The sequence below is a fragment of the Archocentrus centrarchus genome, chromosome 21 (assembly GCF_007364275.1).
Source record: "Archocentrus centrarchus isolate MPI-CPG fArcCen1 chromosome 21, fArcCen1, whole genome shotgun sequence".
Taxonomy (NCBI): domain Eukaryota; kingdom Metazoa; phylum Chordata; class Actinopteri; order Cichliformes; family Cichlidae; genus Archocentrus; species Archocentrus centrarchus.
Window position 1 is genome coordinate 32232340 of NC_044366.1, and position 17577 is coordinate 32249916.

Below are 17577 nucleotides of genomic sequence, written 5' to 3' on the forward strand. Positions count from 1 at the left end.
GCAGACTTCCTGTTGGATTTAGGGCATTGTACCCTATGGTCTTTTTTGTTCGTCTGGACATGTTACATGTGTGTACCAAATTTCATACATGTACGTGAAACACAACAGTGGGAATTGAACTAAAGGTGGTGCTGTAGAGGCATTTTGAAAGGGCCATGCCTGAAACCATTAAAATACTTAAATTTTCACCAGACCTGACATGTATGCAAAATTTCATGAGTTTTTGAGCATGTTTAGGCCCTCAAAAAAGCCTTTGTACAGGTTATGCTTAGGCCCTAACTAGCCCTGTGGCCTATCACAAAATTGTTACACCTGTGGGATTAAAAAAAAAAAAAAAGATAATTTATAAAAAACTTTTATAAAGGTTAATTTAAAAGAATAAAACACCAGATGGAGGAATAGCATGGAAAAAGCATTGAAGGAAAATTTTTTTTATAACATAGTATATTAAAAAATATAGAACTAATACTTAACAATCAAAATATGAAAGAAAGTACATGAATATGAAAATTTAGCCAATTAACAAACCAAGAACCAAACAGAGAATACTAAATGAACATGAATTTAAAAGTCCAAAACCTCCAAGCTCTAGGACCATGACAATAATCTAGCAGTAATCATCATTGTGAGTCCTAGACTAATGAGAAACTATTAACTAACTGTGTGTGAGACAGTGAATGTGAAAAACTGAAAGTGTGATAGGTTGTGTTGAGACAGAGAGGAGTGTTATCATGTTGCAGACTGAAAGAGGTTGCTGGGAGGGGGGGAAATAAATTAGCTTTATGAGAAAAAGATCTGATCAGAGCTGCAGCTGCAGCTACCTGATGATGGAGATACAGAAAGGAGCTGAGCTCTGTTTTCCACAACTCCTCAACAGTTCCTGCAGGAAGCCGACACTTCACTGGTCCAAAGCTGTGCTCCTGAACATTGTGCTGTCATGTATCGCTCTGATCACTGCTACTCTCAACCTTCTGGTCATCATCTCAGTCTCTTACTTCAGGTAAGAGACTGAGAATTGAAATGAAACTACAGTTTAACTTGGGAATATGGGAAAATTTTTACAATGTTCATTTGTCTAGACTAAATCATGCTTTTATCATGGAACTTGAAAACATTTTGGTAGTGTGTGATATATACTTTTTTTTTTGTCTCCCTGCAGGCAGCTCCACACACCCACTAACACTCTCCTCCTCTCTCTGGCTGTCTCAGACTTTTTTGTGGGTCTCCTGTTGATGCCATTAGAAATCTTTAGAACCACAACCTGCTGGGTACTTGGTGATCTTATGTGTTCTGTATATATTTACCTAATAGGTAGTCTTATCTGTGCTTCAATAGGGAATATAGTTCTCATATCAGTTGACCGCTATGTGGCTATTTGTGACCCTCTGCATTACCCCACCAGAATCACTGTGGGGAGAGTCAAACTTAGTGTTTGTCTGTGTTGGCTTTTATCTATGTTTTATTGCAGTCTTTACACAAAAGAAGTGCTGATTGAACCAGGCAGGTATAATTCCTGCTATGGAGAGTGTGTGTTTGTCATTAACAATATTGCTGGTATAATTGACCTTGTTTTAACTTTTATTGTTCCAGTTTCTGTCATCATAGTTCTGTATATGAGAGTGTTTGTGGTGGCTGTATCTCAGGCTCGTGCCATGCGCTCTCATGTTACAGCTGTCACACTTCAGCGTTCACTGAATCAAACAAACAGATCTGAGCTGAAAGCAGCCAGGACTCTTGGAGTTCTTGTAGTTGTTTATCTGGCAAGTTTCTGTCCATTTTACATCTACACTCTTGTTAAAGAAAATGTGGTCAATGATCCATCTGTATCTACTGTGATCATTTTCTTTTACTTAAACTCTTGTCTAAACCCATTGATCTACAGTCTGTTTTACCCCTGGTTTAGAAATGCTGTTAAACTTATGATCACTCTGGAGATATTCAAGCATGGCAGCAGTGAGGCAAACATACTATAGAAATACTGTGAAACCTGCTCCAGTAAGCTTTTAATCAAATCAATGCATCCATCAGTTTGTAAATGTAAAATTGCCTTCAACTCTTTCAAGAACATATACAATAAAACAATAAATACAATAAAAGATACAGACTTCAATTAACATTAATGTCATGAAGGCAATTTTCTACTGAAAGAACTAATGAAGTTGATTTTCACTGTTACTGAAACAGACTTTGAATTATGGCTGCATTTAGACACACCTGATGATGAATTTGTTGATTATACTTTTTTAATGCCCAGAATTTCTACAAATGATATATTAATATGAACATGTCTGAATACTAAGTAAAGTTACTGATTCACATGTTCATCATTTGAGCTTGAACCTTTTTATTTTTTTCCAAGTTCAGCCAACATTAGATCCTCAATAAAAATTTCTGGGTCTAATGTTCATACAAACAGTGAAACAGTGCAACAGAAACTAAACAGACTAAACAAACTAAAGAAATGATCATTGGGTTTATTGAAAACAATTGTGCACTCAAAATTTCCACTCAAATTACTTTACTTTCTTTACATGATACTGAACTTGGTAAAAGTCTTTCTGTCAAGCGGCACACGTGACATTTGAATCCCTGGACACAGTGTAGCTCAAACGCAATGCCATTTCTTTTTTTAATACTGATTTTGCAGTCTTCTTAGATTCTATCCAGTTTTTTTTTACTGTTTCTGAACTGTTTGCCACTTTATGGGAACACTAATAATGGTTTGCCAGCTGAAATCCAGTTGTTAAAAATACTCTGAGGTTTATCCAACTCTTGATGTTTGCTCACTACAGGAGGACACATGAAGCAGTAACCAGATAATGTTTTTTTTGACAACACAGTTCCAGTCAAAATGATTAATTGGGTTACTCAAAAATACCAGTGTTAAATGTTTTCATGTGACATTTACCATGGCCATGCATTTGGAATCACTTTATTAGAGTACACATCGGAAAGTATGCATGGATCAGCTCAGAAAGGTACTAAAGATGAAGGTTGTTAATGGCCTTGAATGAAAGTTATTGGGATCTGCACCCGGTTTCTTGAGGATTGGGGTGACTGGTTGCCATCACTTGACCCAGCTGTCTTAGCTAATTGTAGGCCAAGCTCCAACCTTTATTTTCTACCAAAATTCTTGAAAGAGTAGTTGTAAAACAGGTAATGTAACTGATCATCTGCAGAGGAATGGTTTATTTGAAGAGTTTCAGACAGGTTTCAGAATTCATCACAGTACAGAAACAGCATTAGTGAAGGTTACAAATGATCTTCTTACAGCCTCTGACAGTGGACTCATCTCTGTGCTTGTCCTGTTGGGCATTTGATACTGTTGACTATAACATTTTATTATAGAGATTAGAGCATGCCATAGGTATTAAAGGTACAGCACTGCAGTGGTTTGAGTTATATTTATCTAATTTGTAATGGGGGAGTCTTCATATGCTAAGGTTAATTATGGAGTTCCACAAGGTTCTATAGTAGGACCAATTTTATTTACACTATACATGTTTCCCTTAGGCAGTATTATTAGAAAGCATTGCATACATTTTCATTGTTATGCAGATGATACCCAGCTTTATCTATCCATGAAGCCATATGATGAACATCAATTAGAGTTATTGTACTCAGTCCTACAAATCTTAGAAACATTGTCTAACCAGATACTTACTCTGGATGGCATTACCAGGCCCTCACAGAAGGTCCCTCTTCCGTGGAACCATCTTGGAACCAATTTGGATTTGGAAGACAGACACCCTCTCTATTTTTAAGATTAAGCTTATAACTTTACTTTTTGATAAAGCTTATACTTAGGGCTGAATCAGGTGACCCTGAACCATCCCTTAGTTATGCTACTATAGGCCTAGGTTGCTGGGGGTTACTATGATGCACTGTGTTTCTTTTAATTGACCTCTTTTCACTCTGTTTATACACCACTCTGCATTTAATCACTAGTTATTATTAATCTCTCTCCCACAGTGTGTCTTTTGTCCCGTCTCTCGCCCCTCAGCCCTAAACAGTCGCGTCAGATGGCTGCCCCTCATGAGTCTGGTTCTGCTGGAGGTTACTTCCTGTTAAACTCCTGCGACCTTGCGTCCACATATGGGGACATCACATTTTTTCTTTTCTGCACTTATACTTCATTGTGCACCTTATACTTCACCGGACGCGCTGTGAAAAAACAAAACAAAATTCCAAACCTTTCGGATGCGGACTTGTTCTGTAACCTCAAGGGCATAGGAAGGAGTTTATTTATTGGGGGGGACACATATCGGAAACCTGACAGATCTGTAAATGCTCGGCGCAAAGCATAAAAAATGCTATTTATTCTTTTACTTTATTCTTTTTCAAATGTTTCTTGGAAAAATAGTGTTGTGTACAACTATATTATTGCATGTATAATTTACATATATATATATGTTTTATAATCATAAGACGTGGACAAACCACCACACAAAATGGCTTGAGTCTTTTATGAGGCATAATGACCATGTCATTCCAGGCTTACTTTAACAGCTGGCCGCACTGGTACTAGTACAAAGGAGTATTAGGGCCACATAGAGAAAAAAAAATTGTGCATTTTGAGAATAAATTTAAAATTTTGAGAAAAAAGTCAAAACGTGCCGATTAAAGTTGTTTTAAGTCAAACAACTGCCATGACACGCCTGTTATCCCCTCCAGAATGTCTTGTGTTATGAGTTAGTGAAACTATACTTTAGAATCAGTTTTAGTAACAAGGAAATGATTTCTCTTTTAGTACATAAACACGATGTAGTGATAAGTATGAGGACGTTAAAGAGTGCAGAAAGCTGCATCTGCTCAGAAGGAAAAACCACACAAACTGGCAGTGGTTAGATGGAAGAATGGCCGCACCTTCGTACAGCACAGAGGGGACATGTAGAACCACAAGACACAATAACACAGCTGATCAAGTTGTTTCTACCCAAGGCATTTTGTAGAGAGTATAGCAGCTCTGGCCGTTATTTGACTTGAAATGACGACTTCGACGATTTTGACTTTATTCTCAAAATGCATAAAATGATTTTTTTTTTCTCAATGTGGCCCTCACACTCCTTTACTAGCAAGCTAAATATTTCAGTAGCAGAAAAATAATTTAGTAACGCACAGAAGTGCAAAGTTTGATATGTTTTATTGGTCAAAAACATTTAATAATGGTCAAAAATGCATTTATGTAGGTTGACTGGCAACAGAACTGGTTTTTTAATTAAACAACGTTCAGACAAGAAAGAATCCTCACAGATAATGTAATGAACAAATTATTCACTTTTTAATATCAGCCTTAAGTTAAAAAAAAAAGCTATTAAAATATGCCTATTCAGTGTGAATTTCTAATCTAATAAATCAAAATAAATATCAATAAAAATAATAACCAAAAGAAAGAAATAAAAGTGATACCTCTTACATTTAATAGACAAGCCTGTTTACAGCTCTGCATTTAGCCAAACAAAAGGTTAAAAACATTGGTCTAAGCAGAAGAGCCAAAATGATTTTTCCACCTCTCATTTGAAATTCATTGCAAATTGACTTCTTGTCGAGTAAGTAAACTTTATCCTCTGTATGAAAGTAAACTGACAAACAGCCACATTCATGGTAACATTCCCACAGACCGTTTTACCTCATTCAAAGAGTTTCTGACTCCTGCCGCTGTCTCCGCCTCCCAAACACTCGAGCCGCTCAGAGGGGGGCGGGGGGGAGCGAAGGCATGACGCTATGTTGCGCCTTCAAAATAAAAGCACGCAAATTAAAACTTTTTCTCCATGCTGTAATTTTGGGTGGGACAAATGCACCTGTCTCCAATATTCCCCCCCAGTTCCTACGCCTATGTGTAACCTACATACCAGGGTTATTAGAGTTAACGAAAACGAACAAAATAACGAAAACTGAAATTGAAAAAACATTGTTGTTAACTGAAATAAATAAAAACTATAATTAAAAGGAAAAAACGATAACTAAATAAAACTGAATTGTGAGTTTACAAAACTAACTAAAACTAACTGAAATTATCGATAAACTGACTTTCATTTACTTGTTTTTTTTTTTTTTTAAGCCTTGTGGATTGATGTGAAATAATTTTTTCCGCTCTCTGAGTTTAAGCTGGGAGCGCCACAGGACAACTGTGTGAGTGCGTGCACATGTGCGTGCGCTCACCGCGCTGGTCCGCAAAGTAATGGCTGCGGTCTGCCGAGAAAGAAAGCGGCAGAGTCCCGTATGGAGGCTCTTTGAGTACAAGAGCACAGATAGAATCTAAAGTCTTGTTGTGGATGATGAAAAATGTGCGGAACACTTCTCAGTCAGGAAAAACCAGCAACATCAAAGTCCACCTGAGAATCGCACAGCGGCTACAGAAACCGCTCTGATCCTACCAGGTAACCTGGCCTGCGCCTCTGGAGAAACGGGACTACTTGTCGGGTCCATGCAGCCCAGAACGTTGTAACTAAACTGTTGCGTCCTTCTGCTTTCCGTCTACTTTATCAGTCAGAGAACAACAATCAGGAATAATAATCAACGCATCAATATAAGGACTCACAAATGTCAGCAAATTCCTGATAGGAGACTGCTGAAACTGTCAGAATGGACGTGAAGAAATGAAGAAAGTGAAAAAAAAACAGACAAATATGTTTGCAGCCAAAAAAGTGAGCACAAAGAGCAAGGACCAAAAAAGAAGTCCCAGCCTGCACCGCATATAAAACACCTGCACGCGACCACAAGGTAATTAATACACACAATCCAGCTACACAAGCATAAATGTGGACATGAGGTCGACAACTTCCGTAGGCTATATACAGAGGCTGCAAAGACCCTGCAAGTTTAATTAGCGAGCATCTAACCAAACTAGCTCCAAAACAGAAGCAGCATCAGGTGGTGAGAACATCAGGATGCAGCTGGATTTGAGCTTTGACTCCTTCAAAGAGTTTGTTTTTGTCAAACACCACATGTAGGTGTTGTTAATCTGCTGCATTGATGCTGAAGTTTATTGTGGAGTTTATTGTAGAATTTATTGAGTTTGGGAGTTCATGTTTTTCTTTGTTTCTCCCTGTTGATGTTCATGGGTGTCTTTAATATTACACACATTTAGCATGTCTTGTGAACAGTTGGTTGTTGAATATATTTCTTTAAACTGTATCTTTTGTCAAGTTTTCATTACACAATAGTCACTTTTGCACCTTGAATCTTGCACCTGATTAGGTATGAAAATACTAAAACTAATACTGAAACTAACTGAAACTAAGCATGAAACCAAAAATAAAAACTAATAAAAACGAGAAAAACCACTCTGAAAACTAATTAAAACTAACTGAATTAGAGAAAAAAAAGTAAAAACTAACTAAAACTAAACTATAATGTAATATCCAAAACTATTATAACCCTGCTACATACGCAGTGTACTCTTCCGTTCTTTCAAATTAATTGTCCTCAGAAAATGCACTGTGAAAAAATGAAGTTGACATCAAGCGATGATGTAATGAGGTCCTGATGTTTCTAAACAAGAGACGGAAGAAACAAGCAATTCTGAAATCATCCAACTCATAAGAAAGCAGCAGCAGGGAGAGTTTGATGGTTTGATCCCGGCATATTTCAGGATGTCAGGGGGCAGTTTGAGCTCTTGTTGGCAGAGTTGGGATCACATCTGAGGAGGCAGAGAATTATTTCAGACAGTCGACTGACTTGGAGCAGCGTGTAGCTGTGTGTCTGAGGTAAAATATTATTTTACTGTTCCCTCATCACTGTATATTCAGTGCATCGGTGCACGTTTTGCGCTATAAGCTCACATGTTGCTAAATGCAGGGCTCTGATTGGTCAGATCTGCTCGCGAAAGTCAGAAAATCAAACTTGATCCGAAAAAATAAATGCCACATATTTATCCTGTGAAATGATGCGGCCGGTGTAAATGGCTGCATTAAAAACAGGCAAGTCCGAAAAATATTTTTAATGCACAAAACATTTGCACAAAATTTACGCATGTGGTGTGTAAAGGCCTTAACTGTCAAAGTAGAGAATACAGATAAAAATGGGTTTACATGCCAGAGAGCAGCAGGAACAATTCACACCAGTGTTCAGTCATCCCAAAGTAAAAGACAAGATAATGTGCATCTTTTGGGCCCAGAAACACTTTTACCTTCTGTGATTTTAATTTTAGATTGGCATTTATATTTAGCATTCCTGAAACCCTCTAAAACTAACCATTATTTTAATGTGGAAAATAATTCTAACCATTTTCCATTCTCTTTCATGGTGACATTCTGGCTCAATTGCTCAGTCCATGAGGCAAAACAGGCCAAAAGCAAATGCAGAGGACAAAAAAGAGAGTCTTAAAGGTGCTCCATTTTTATATCAGAAAACATTTGGATAATATTAGCTGTGTGTGTTTCAGATAAATCACACTTCATTCATGCAAGTGCCAGGCCACAATATCTCTAAGCAGAGTAAGAGTATACAGTGAACTATTGTGAAAGGTAGTACTGATGTCCACCAAGAAAAGCACAGATTGTGCTGTCCTTCATCTCTTTGATCACTCCTGCACTAAACCTTCTGGTCATTATCCAGTCTCAATTTTGAAATGTACTGCAATCACTTCAGTTCCTAACTCACCTATTGTTACTCATATGCTATGACTGGCAGAAAACAAGATCATGTATCACAGAATAAAACAATGATGACTCCAGAACTGTGTTTTCTGGTGCCAAACTGTGCAGCACTTTTGATCTGACTTCAGGAAAGTAAAGATTGTCAGCAGGCCAGATTCATGACATCATCCTCATTTGAAACACTGAATGTACAGGGTTAATGCTGGTCTTCACATTACAAAATTAAGCTCAAGGGCTGCTGGCAGGGGCCCTGTGCCCTTGATATGCTTTTTGTAGCTGTGCAGTGCTCCAGACAGTTTTAGATGGCTAATGCACATGTTTTTTTTTTTTTTTCCTTGTTTGTTTTTTCAGTGTAATAAACTGTGAGGCATATCTCACTGATGTAGCACTCTACTCTGCTGGTCAAAAATCTGTCTTTCAGAGGGTTCCTTAACGTTCACCATGGAAAAATAATTATTTGCTAAGGGTATCATTAGGGGATTAAGCACATTACCAACTGCTCAGGTAACTTTTTCCAACCCCTTTCAGTGGGATTACATGTGTAATAACATTCCAACGGTTTCAGATTGTGTCATCTTGTGTGAACGTATGTCATATTCCTCCAGTTCCAGTAGGCCACTTATTTTCATTATGCCATGACACTATCCACTATATATGGGGTATATATAAATATATCAATGTGTGCGTGTGTGTCTGTATATATTTTTTCTTTTTTACTCTCTCTGTAACTGAATATTTGTTTAAGGTGCAGACATTCAACCTTGAACTCAAAGGGTTTAACAGAAGTATTGAATTGTAGGAATTGTAGCCACTTTAGTAAAGGGTAACCTCAGAAAAATGGGCATAATATTTAAATATAAATATTGTTTCATAACCTTGATAAAATACTTTGTGTAAGCACCATTTTGTAGAGTTTATAAATTTATAACTGATTTATGTCATATATTAGTTTCCTTTTGTGTTTCATATTTGTATAAGTAAGTTAAAGGGAAATGTATTTCATTTGTAACATTTGGATTTGAGAACATCTGTTAAGAAGATGTATTTTATGTGATTGAACTACAGAGGGCGCAATTCTGTTGTTAAGGCCCATGAAGAATAAAATGTTGTTGTATTTGAAGATGTAGAAGAATAAAGATGGCCGATGGAGCAACACGGTAGTTTTACCGTGCTGCGGCTGAATGTTGTCACACGCGTAAAACCGGCTCTGTATTGGTCATTCAAAGGAAGAGGTTAAATGGAAATTACAGAAGATCGAAAGAAACTATAGATTAGCCTCTACAATAAGTAAAACTACCGCGCTCAGCAAGAACGAGCCGAGACCGAGCCCAGCGACGTAACCACAACAACGGATCGTCATGGAATCACAAGCTACGAACTGGTAACTTGCCTAAATGAGCCAAGAGAAAAATACAAGACAACAAGGATGTTGTAGTCTTCACTAGATGGCACTTATTTGGAAAGCAAAGCATGCTTTGTGTCATGGACTACTTTATTCGATCTCTTGTTGACGAATGAAAAGAAAACAAGGCAAGATGGCGGATGACGAGTCACAAGAAACCAGAGAGCAAGAAAATGTCTGCGGTACTGAAAACGGCCAAAAGAGGGCGCCGAAATACACGGAAAAGGGCCTGGAGGACCTTTTACAGAGACAAATCGGTTCAAGAAGAGCAAAGCTTTCTCAGGTGACAGCGAAACTGAATAAAATAAGTGCTATGATGAAAAATGATGACGCTGTAGATATTGTTGATGAACATTTAAATGAGTTTTCAAAACTCATAAGTGACTTTGTTCAAACAAATGAGAATGTTCTACAACTGCTGTCAGAGGAAGAGAAAGAGGCTGATCAGACATATTGGTATCAGCCCAAAAAGGAGCATTTCAGCAATTTTATGATGGATGCTGAGAAGTGGACAATCGGCGCAAGGCAGAAACAACAGGACGACGTGGGTCCAGATGACAGCGTGTCTTTGACAGGTGATTCAAGAGGGAAGCGTCCAGGATCCTGCGTGTCCAGGGTCGGGTCCAGCCGCTGTGGTTCAATCATATCATCATCATCATCTGCACGTCGCAAGGAACAAGCAGAAAGAGCTTCTCTGATGGCAAAGGCAGAGAAGTTAAAGGAGAAACAAGCTCTGGAGTTGGAAGAGCTGCAGTTAAAGGCAAGGAAGGAGCAGCTGGAAATTGAAACTCAAATTGCTGCTTCTACTGCAAAGATAAAGGTACTGGAGGAATGTGAGTATGAGGACAACGAAAAGAGAAGTGTAACTTATCGCCGTGCAGACTCATTTAGTGGTTTGCCCCCAGTTGGTGTCAACAGACAGTCGAACACTCACTTAAGTGGATCTCAGTACCAAGTTGCACAGGAGACTCCTTCTCAGAGGGTTGAAATGGACACAAAGGTTAATTTGTGTGAAGTAATGCTGAAACAGAATAGTATTACAGAGATGTTGGTTAAGCAACAAAGACTCACAAATTTACCTCAGAGAGATGTTCCCATTTTCAGTGGTGATCCCTTAGAATTCAAACCATTCCTTAGAGCCTTTGAACATACAATCAGTAGCAAGACAGATAATGATAATGACAAGATCTACTACCTTGAACAGTTCACAAGAGGTGAGCCTAGAGACTTAGTCAGAAGTTGCCAACACATGAGCCCACAAAAAGGCTACCATGAGGCAATGAAACTTTTACATTATCATTATGGCAATGACATCAAAATAGCGACAGCTTACCTGAAGAAGGCTGTAAGTTGGCCTCAGTTGAAAGCAGATGATACCAAAGGTCTTCATAGTTACTCACTGTTTCTAACTGGGTGTAATAATGCCATGCAAGATATTAACTACTTGGAGGAATTAGACAACCCCACAAATCTCAGGGTAATAGTTTCCAAGTTACCCTATAAGATGAGAGAAATGTGGAGAGTCTCAGCTTTCGACATCCAAGAAAACTCTGGAAGAAGAGCTAGGTTTTTAGATTTAGTGAAATTCCTGAACAGACAAGCTAAGATAGCATCAGATCCTTTATTTGGTGACATTAAAGATACCGATGACAAGTGCAAGCAATACTCAAAACCAGAGAAGACATTTAGACCAAAGGGCAGTGCGTTTGCCACTAGTGTGGCACCTGCAATAAATGAAAGGTTGCTAGATGCAAACAAAGGCACTGTGCGTCAGACGATTAATGCCTTTCAAAGACCATGTGTGTATTGTGACAGAAATCACTCACTTGCCGACTGTCAGAAAATAAGAAAACTGCCTCACAAAGAGAGAGTAGAGTTCCTTAAAGGAAAAGGACTTTGCTTTTCATGCTTGAGCAAAGGGCACTTGAGTAAAGACTGCAAGAAACGATTGCTATGTGACTACTGTTTCAAAAGACATCCTAGTTTGCTCCACTATGACACGACAGAGGATGTAGCAGTAAATAACGAACCAAATGATGACACTGGAAGCTCAGATGTTGAAGCTCCCAGCCCTGTCCCCATCACAGGTGGCACATGTGGTGCTACTGGGGCCGGTAATAGCAGTCGAGTTTTGGCTATTGTGCCAGTTCATGTTAAGCTCAAGAAAAACAACAAGATAATTGACACTTATGCATTTTTGGACAATGGCAGCCAAGCAACTTTTTGCTCAGAGAAGCTTATGAGACAGCTTGGCATAGAAGGAAAGAAAACTCAAATCCTTCTCCGCACTATGGGTCAGAAAAGGTTGCAGCCAAGTTACATTGTTTCAGGTTTAGAAGTAAGTGGTGTAACAGAAAATGTGTATATTGACTTACCTGATACGTACACACATAAAGACATTCCAGTTTCAAAGGAGAGCATTCCTATGCAGACAGACTTAGTTAAGTGGCCGCACCTGCACAGAGCAGAACTGACTGAAATAGATGCAGATGTTGGACTCTTGATAGGAGCAAACGCTCACAAGGCAATGGAACCCTGGGAAATTATTCACAGCGTAGATGAGGGTCCATATGCAGTCCGTACAATCCTAGGTTGGGTTATAAACGGTCCTTTGAAAAGAAATGACTCAGAAAGTGAACAAAGTGTTTCGGTGAACCGCATATCAATGTCTGAGATTGAAACATTGTGTGTGAAACAGTTTAACCACGATTTTCCAGAAAAGGCTTCTGAAGAGCGTCATGAAATGTCACGAGAGGATGTGAAATTCATGGACTCTGTCAAGGATACAGTTAAAAAGGTGGAAGGACATTATTGTATAAGCCTTCCTCTTAAACATCAGTCTGTTAAACTACCCAACAACCGTGAGTTAGTTGTGCAGAGAGCAGAAAGCCTCAAAAGAAAAATGCTGAAGAGAAAAGACTTTCATAAAGAGTACACAGTGTTCATTTCTGAACTAATAGACAAGAAGTATGCTGTCCCTGTGTCAAATGAACAACTTGAACGTGATGATGGAAGACTGTGGTACATACCGCATCATGGCGTGTACCATCCACAGAAAAGAAAGCTCCGCGTTGTTTTTGACTGTGCTGCCTCGTTTCAGGGGAAGTCACTGAACGAGGAACTTTTACAAGGTCCTGATTTGACAAACACATTGGTTGGTGTTTTAACTCGCTTCAGACATGACTATATTGCTCTAATGTCAGATATTGAGGCGATGTATCATCAGGTAAAGGTCCCGCCCGAGGATACAGATATGCTTCGATTCCTCTGGTGGCCTGAGGGAAACCTGGATGAACCACTACAGGAGTTCAAAATGACTGTGCATTTGTTTGGTGCAACATCGTCACCAAGCTGTGCCAACTTTGCTTTAAAGAAAACAGCAGAGGATGCTTCAGATGAGGTGTCACCCATGGCCATTAGTGCAGTGCAGAATAACTTTTATGTAGACGATTGTCTTTTATCCGTGTCGAATGAAGATGAGGCCTGTGCTATGGTGAAGGAGCTAACAAAACTATGCGCAAGTGGAGGGTTTCATCTTACAAAATGGAATAGTAATAGCAGAGTTGTTCTTGCCTCTATTCCTGAAACAGAAAGAGCATCTGAAGTTAAGGCATTAGACCTCTGTCATGACAACCTTTCAGATGAGCGAGTCTTAGGAGTAAACTGGTGCATTGAAACAGACTCGTTCAAAATCAAAATCAATGAAAAACCAATGACACAAACTAGACGCGGCATTCTGTCGTTTGTGAGTTCAATCTATGATCCGTTAGGGTTTCTGTCCCCAGTTATTTTCCCAGCCAAAATGATTCTGCAGGAACTGTGTGGAAAGAGATTCTCATGGGATGAGGACATTCCAATTGACATGGCTAAGAAGTCACAACAGTGGCTGTTGGACTTGACAAAACTACAAGGATTTACAGTGGACAGGTGTTTTAAACCAGTTAGATTTGGAAATGTAACATCTGCACAACTGCATCTTTTTGCAGACGCGAGTGAGAGAGGGTATGGTGTTGTTGCATACCTTCGTGTCACAAATGAAAGAGGTGAAGCTCATTGCTCATTTTTGATTGGCAAATCACGAGTATCGCCTTTGAAGCAACTCACTATTCCTAGATTAGAGCTAACAGCGGCGGCTGTAGCTGTAAAAATTGACAAAATGATGAGAGACGAGCTAAGAATGCCACTTGAGGAATCCACATTCTGGTCTGATAGCACCACAGTGTTGAGATACATTGCGAATGACAGTGTCAGATTTAAGACTTTTGTTGCAAACCGAGTTTCACTTATCAGAGATCACTCTAAGGTCAGTCAGTGGAGGTACATAAACTCTGAGTTGAACCCTGCTGACTACGCATCTAAGGGAATGAAAGCAAGTGATTTCCTGTCAAACAAAGCCTGGATTCAAGGTCCAGACTTTCTAGTAAAGGACAATAAACACTGGCCAGCGTCACCGATAATATCCTTGAACATTCATGATGATGCAGAAGTGAAAGTTATGAGTGTTGATGTTGATGTCATGCAAACTGATCCTATCAGTCAACTCATTTGTCACTACTCAGATTGGTACAGACTAAAAAAGGCCTTTGCCTGGATGCTGAGATTTAAACGGCTCCTCCAAGAGCTGTCACGTGAACGCAAATCCTTGTCAGCCAGCGATACTCAATGTCAAAAGAAAATGGCTAAGAAAGTGCAGAAATCAAACAAAGATGGTTATTTAACAGTCACAGAATTAGAAAATTCAGAGATGGAGATTGTTAAGTTTTGTCAAAAACAAAGTTACAAAGATGAGATCTTAACTCTACAGAAGGGTCAAAAGGTTAAAAGGACTAGTCACATTGTGAAACTAGATCCGGTGTTGAACAATGGTATTTTAAGGGTTGGTGGCAGGTTAGATAAGGCTGCTCTACCATCCAATGTGAAACACCCTGTGATACTTCATCAGGACCACCATGTGTCCACATTGATTCTCAGACATATTCATAAACAAACAGGTCATAGTGGCAGAAATTTTGTGCTGTCTAAACTGAGAGAAAAATATTGGATTCCAAAAGCTGATGCAGCTCTCAGGAAAATATTGTCAAAATGTGTACAGTGTAAAAAGCTGTCAGGTAAGCCTGGTGAACAGAGAATGGCAAACTTGCCACGAGACAGACTTGAAACCGACAAACCCCCTTTCACAAATGTAGGGATAGATTATTTTGGACCTTTTGAGGTTAAATGTGGCAGAAGCTATGTAAAAAGATACGGTGTTTTGTTTACATGCCTCACCACAAGAGCGATTCACCTAGAGGTCGCTCACTCACTTGAAGCAGACTCTTGTATTAATGCATTTAGAAGGTTTGTGGCCAGGAGAGGTCAAGTGTCTGTTATGAGGTCAGACAATGGTACAAACCTAGTAGGTGCTGAAAAGGAAATGCGCGAGGCAATCAAAGGTTGGAATGAGATTAAAATTGCTGAGTCACTTTTGCAGAAAGGTGTTACATGGACATTCAATCCACCAGCTGGATCTCATTTCGGTGGGATTTGGGAAAGGCAGATACGTTCTGTCAGAAGAATCCTTACCCAGCTACTGAGACAACAGACTCTTAATGATGAGCATCTTCATACTTTGTTTTGTGAAGTAGAGTCTATTATAAATGATAGACCCATTACAAGAGTTTCTAATGACCCAAATGATATAGAAGCATTAACCCCAAATCATTTGCTTCTCATGAAAAAACAACCTGTGTTGCCACCTGGTTTATTTCAAAAGGAGGATTTGTACTCAAAAAGACGATGGCGTCAGGTCCAATACTTGTCTGATATTTTTTGGAAACGTTGGACCAAAGAGTATCTACCACTTTTACAAGAGAGACAGAAATGGTTAAATGTGAAAAGAAACCTAAAACCTGGTGATGTTGTTCTTATAGTGGATGATAGTGCACCAAGAGGTTCATGGTTAATGGGAAAGGTTGAAAAGGCAATTTGTGATGCAAATGGTCATGTGAGAAGAGTTTTGGTTAAGACAAAAAGCAGTGTTTTGGAAAGACCAGTGGACAAATTGTGTCTTTTACTGGAAATGGATGAGTGATGTGTTTTTGTTTAAAGCCATTGTGTTATGATGTTGTTTACAGTTAAGAGTACTGGTACAGTAACAAAAGAGTTTGAAAATGTTGCTTATGTAATTTTGGTAATTGTCATGCCTCAGCAAGAACAATTAGGGGCCGGAATGTAAGCACCATTTTGTAGAGTTTATAAATTTATAACTGATTTATGTCATATATTAGTTTCCTTTTGTGTTTCATATTTGTATAAGTAAGTTAAAGGGAAATGTATTTCATTTGTAACATTTGGATTTGAGAACATCTGTTAAGAAGATGTATTTTATGTGATTGAACTACAGAGGGCGCAATTCTGTTGTTAAGGCCCATGAAGAATAAAATGTTGTTGTATTTGAAGATGTAGAAGAATAAAGATGGCCGATGGAGCAACACGGTAGTTTTACCGTGCTGCGGCTGAATGTTGTCACACGCGTAAAACCGGCTCTGTATTGGTCATTCAAAGGAAGAGGTTAAATGGAAATTACAGAAGATCGAAAGAAACTATAGATTAGCCTCTACACTTTGGACACAATGACTGCCAGTTTCGAATCTAGTGCTGTTTCCTTCTTTAAAATGCACTGCTAGAACTGTACTGCAGCCACAAAACAATTTCATCATATTGTTAAGGAACAAAATGGTATAGAAACAAGGCTTGGATCAATATAAAGAAAAGAAGAAGAAAACCCTGTGCTGGTAAAAGATGAATTTAATTATAAAAAGATATCAATGCTAACATGATGATAAGTTAATATTTGGCACTCTGTAAACCAGACACTTTACCATTTTATATTACAGGATTATATTATTATATATTGTAAATATTATTACTATTATATTACTGCATATCACTGTATTGTTGCACATCTGCATTTGTACTGAAGATTACCCACTTGTATATGTATATACTGCACTAATGGACCCATTCACATCCCCGTATTCTTTGTTTTGTTTTCTTTCACTAAGCCCTTCTACAGCTTAGTATAGTTTTTATACAGTATAGTTTGTGTAGGTAGTATAATTAGTCTCTTTTGTTAGTATAGTTTGCATAAAGCTACCTTCATTGTTTGTATTCTATCCTATTGCCTGTATTTATTGTGCATGTTGAACTGCTGGATGCCCCAATTTCCTTTGGGATCAATAAAGTATCTATCCTTTCATCCACCTATCTAACATCTATCTGAACATCCTCAGCTTATTAATTATAGTAAGACAATTATCAATGTAACACATAAGTGAATTAAATATATTGAAACTGTACTGTAAATACTAATACTATAAATCTGCATTTTGATAAATAGTGAAGAAGCTGTCTGGCTGTGGAAGATGATGTCAGGTTTTCTTTATGTTGTAGTAATAATAAATACCTTAAAAATTATTTTTCTGAATTATGGCACCCTGTATTCCATTTTAATGCTTTTTTAGTAAACGTATCAATTTATTATTTTTTTTTTTAGGAAAGTGGGCTTTTATCCTTTTTCAGACAAGTTTTATTTTT

At 38.3% G+C, this 17577-nt stretch overlaps 1 protein-coding gene across 1 annotated transcript; it reads left to right on the forward strand.

Moving 5' to 3' along the window:
• The first annotated feature begins 824 nt into the window (after positions 1 to 824).
• LOC115800081 (trace amine-associated receptor 13c-like) lies at positions 825 to 1973 on the forward strand. The gene is made up of 2 exons (XM_030757334.1): positions 825 to 1000; positions 1160 to 1973. Exons 1-2 carry the CDS (start codon positions 825 to 827, stop codon positions 1971 to 1973), a joined length of 990 nt encoding a protein of 329 aa, XP_030613194.1.
• Positions 1974 to 17577: the final 15604 nt, after the last annotated feature.

Coding starts and splice junctions, on each gene's coding strand:
- LOC115800081 (XM_030757334.1), top strand. CDS start 825: ATGATGGAGATACAGAAAGGAGCTGAGCTCTGTTTTCCACAACTCCTC. Junction 1,001..1,159: donor ATCTCAGTCTCTTACTTCAG/GTAAGAGACTGA, acceptor GTCTCCCTGCAG/GCAGCTCCACACACCCACTA.